General features: G+C 35.5%; 1 protein-coding gene across 1 annotated transcript; it reads left to right on the plus strand.

Moving 5' to 3' along the window:
* Positions 1 to 263: 263 nt before the first annotated feature.
* On the plus strand, positions 264 to 740 carry HELRODRAFT_184621 (hypothetical protein; the record flags this gene model as incomplete). Its single annotated transcript, XM_009015356.1, has 1 exon — positions 264 to 740. One exon carries the CDS (start codon positions 264 to 266, stop codon positions 738 to 740), a length of 477 nt encoding a protein of 158 aa, XP_009013604.1.
* Positions 741 to 996: the final 256 nt, after the last annotated feature.

The raw sequence follows: 996 nt of genomic DNA on the forward strand, positions 1-996 counted from the left end.
AATGAAACCAAAGATATATTAATAACGGATATTACATCCATGAATGATACTCACTTATTGCAAACACACCGTTATATAGTTCGTACACCTGCATCTTAGTTTGTATGTTATAATATTATTATATATTATTGCATTTTTGTTAGATAGAAGTGGGCTCGGAAAGGCAGTGGCCTACCTTTACAAACATCCAAAAAAAACTGCAAATAACAAAGGTAGATGTCAGAAGTTGATAACAAGGTGGGCCAAACCGTTATTTTGTCCAGATGCTGCTTTTAAAGATTTTGCAAGAAAAGAAAGACAACAGAGATTTAGAACACTGTCCTAAAATACGAAAAATTTCCTCAAAAACTGAAGAGCAGGAAGAAAGAAAATTTTTCGGTGCACGCGTGGGATTTACCGAAGCCTTAACCGTGAAAAAGAAAGACGAACGTTCATTACGAGGAGATGCCACTTTGGTTGAAAAACAACGTTTATTGCCGGAAGATGCGAATCCGGCTGATAGAGCTAGAGTACCAGAACCATCCCTCACGGAATACATCATTCGACCAAAATGGAAAGTTGAAGGTGGGCCAGCGAAGGGTGGGTCGAAAAAAAGAAAACCAACCAAGCTGGAAGAACTTAGTAGAAAAGTTAAAGCAATGAAAAGAGCCAGCATTTCAAAGCCAGCGGTTTCCGTCAGCCTCCAGGGAAACAACATGAGTCTAAAACAGCGCAGTCTGCGTAGCACTTCACTTTTGTAAATATGTACATATGTATATTTTTTGTAAATATTTATATATGTATACTCCTTGTGATTATGTATTTACATATATTTTATATTTTTTTTAGGAGAGCATGCAGTCGTCGTCCAAATCAGTATGAATAAGCCAGATGGAAAAAAATAATAAAGTAACCTGCTATTAATATTTAAAAATTGACAAAATAAAAAATGATCGTGAACAAATTATAATCTCAATTACATACTTAACCTATGATCTCCCAAGAAAGCGAAACACA

The sequence above is a fragment of the Helobdella robusta genome (genome assembly GCF_000326865.2).
Source record: "Helobdella robusta unplaced genomic scaffold HELROscaffold_1505, whole genome shotgun sequence".
NCBI classification, from domain to species: domain Eukaryota; kingdom Metazoa; phylum Annelida; class Clitellata; order Rhynchobdellida; family Glossiphoniidae; genus Helobdella; species Helobdella robusta.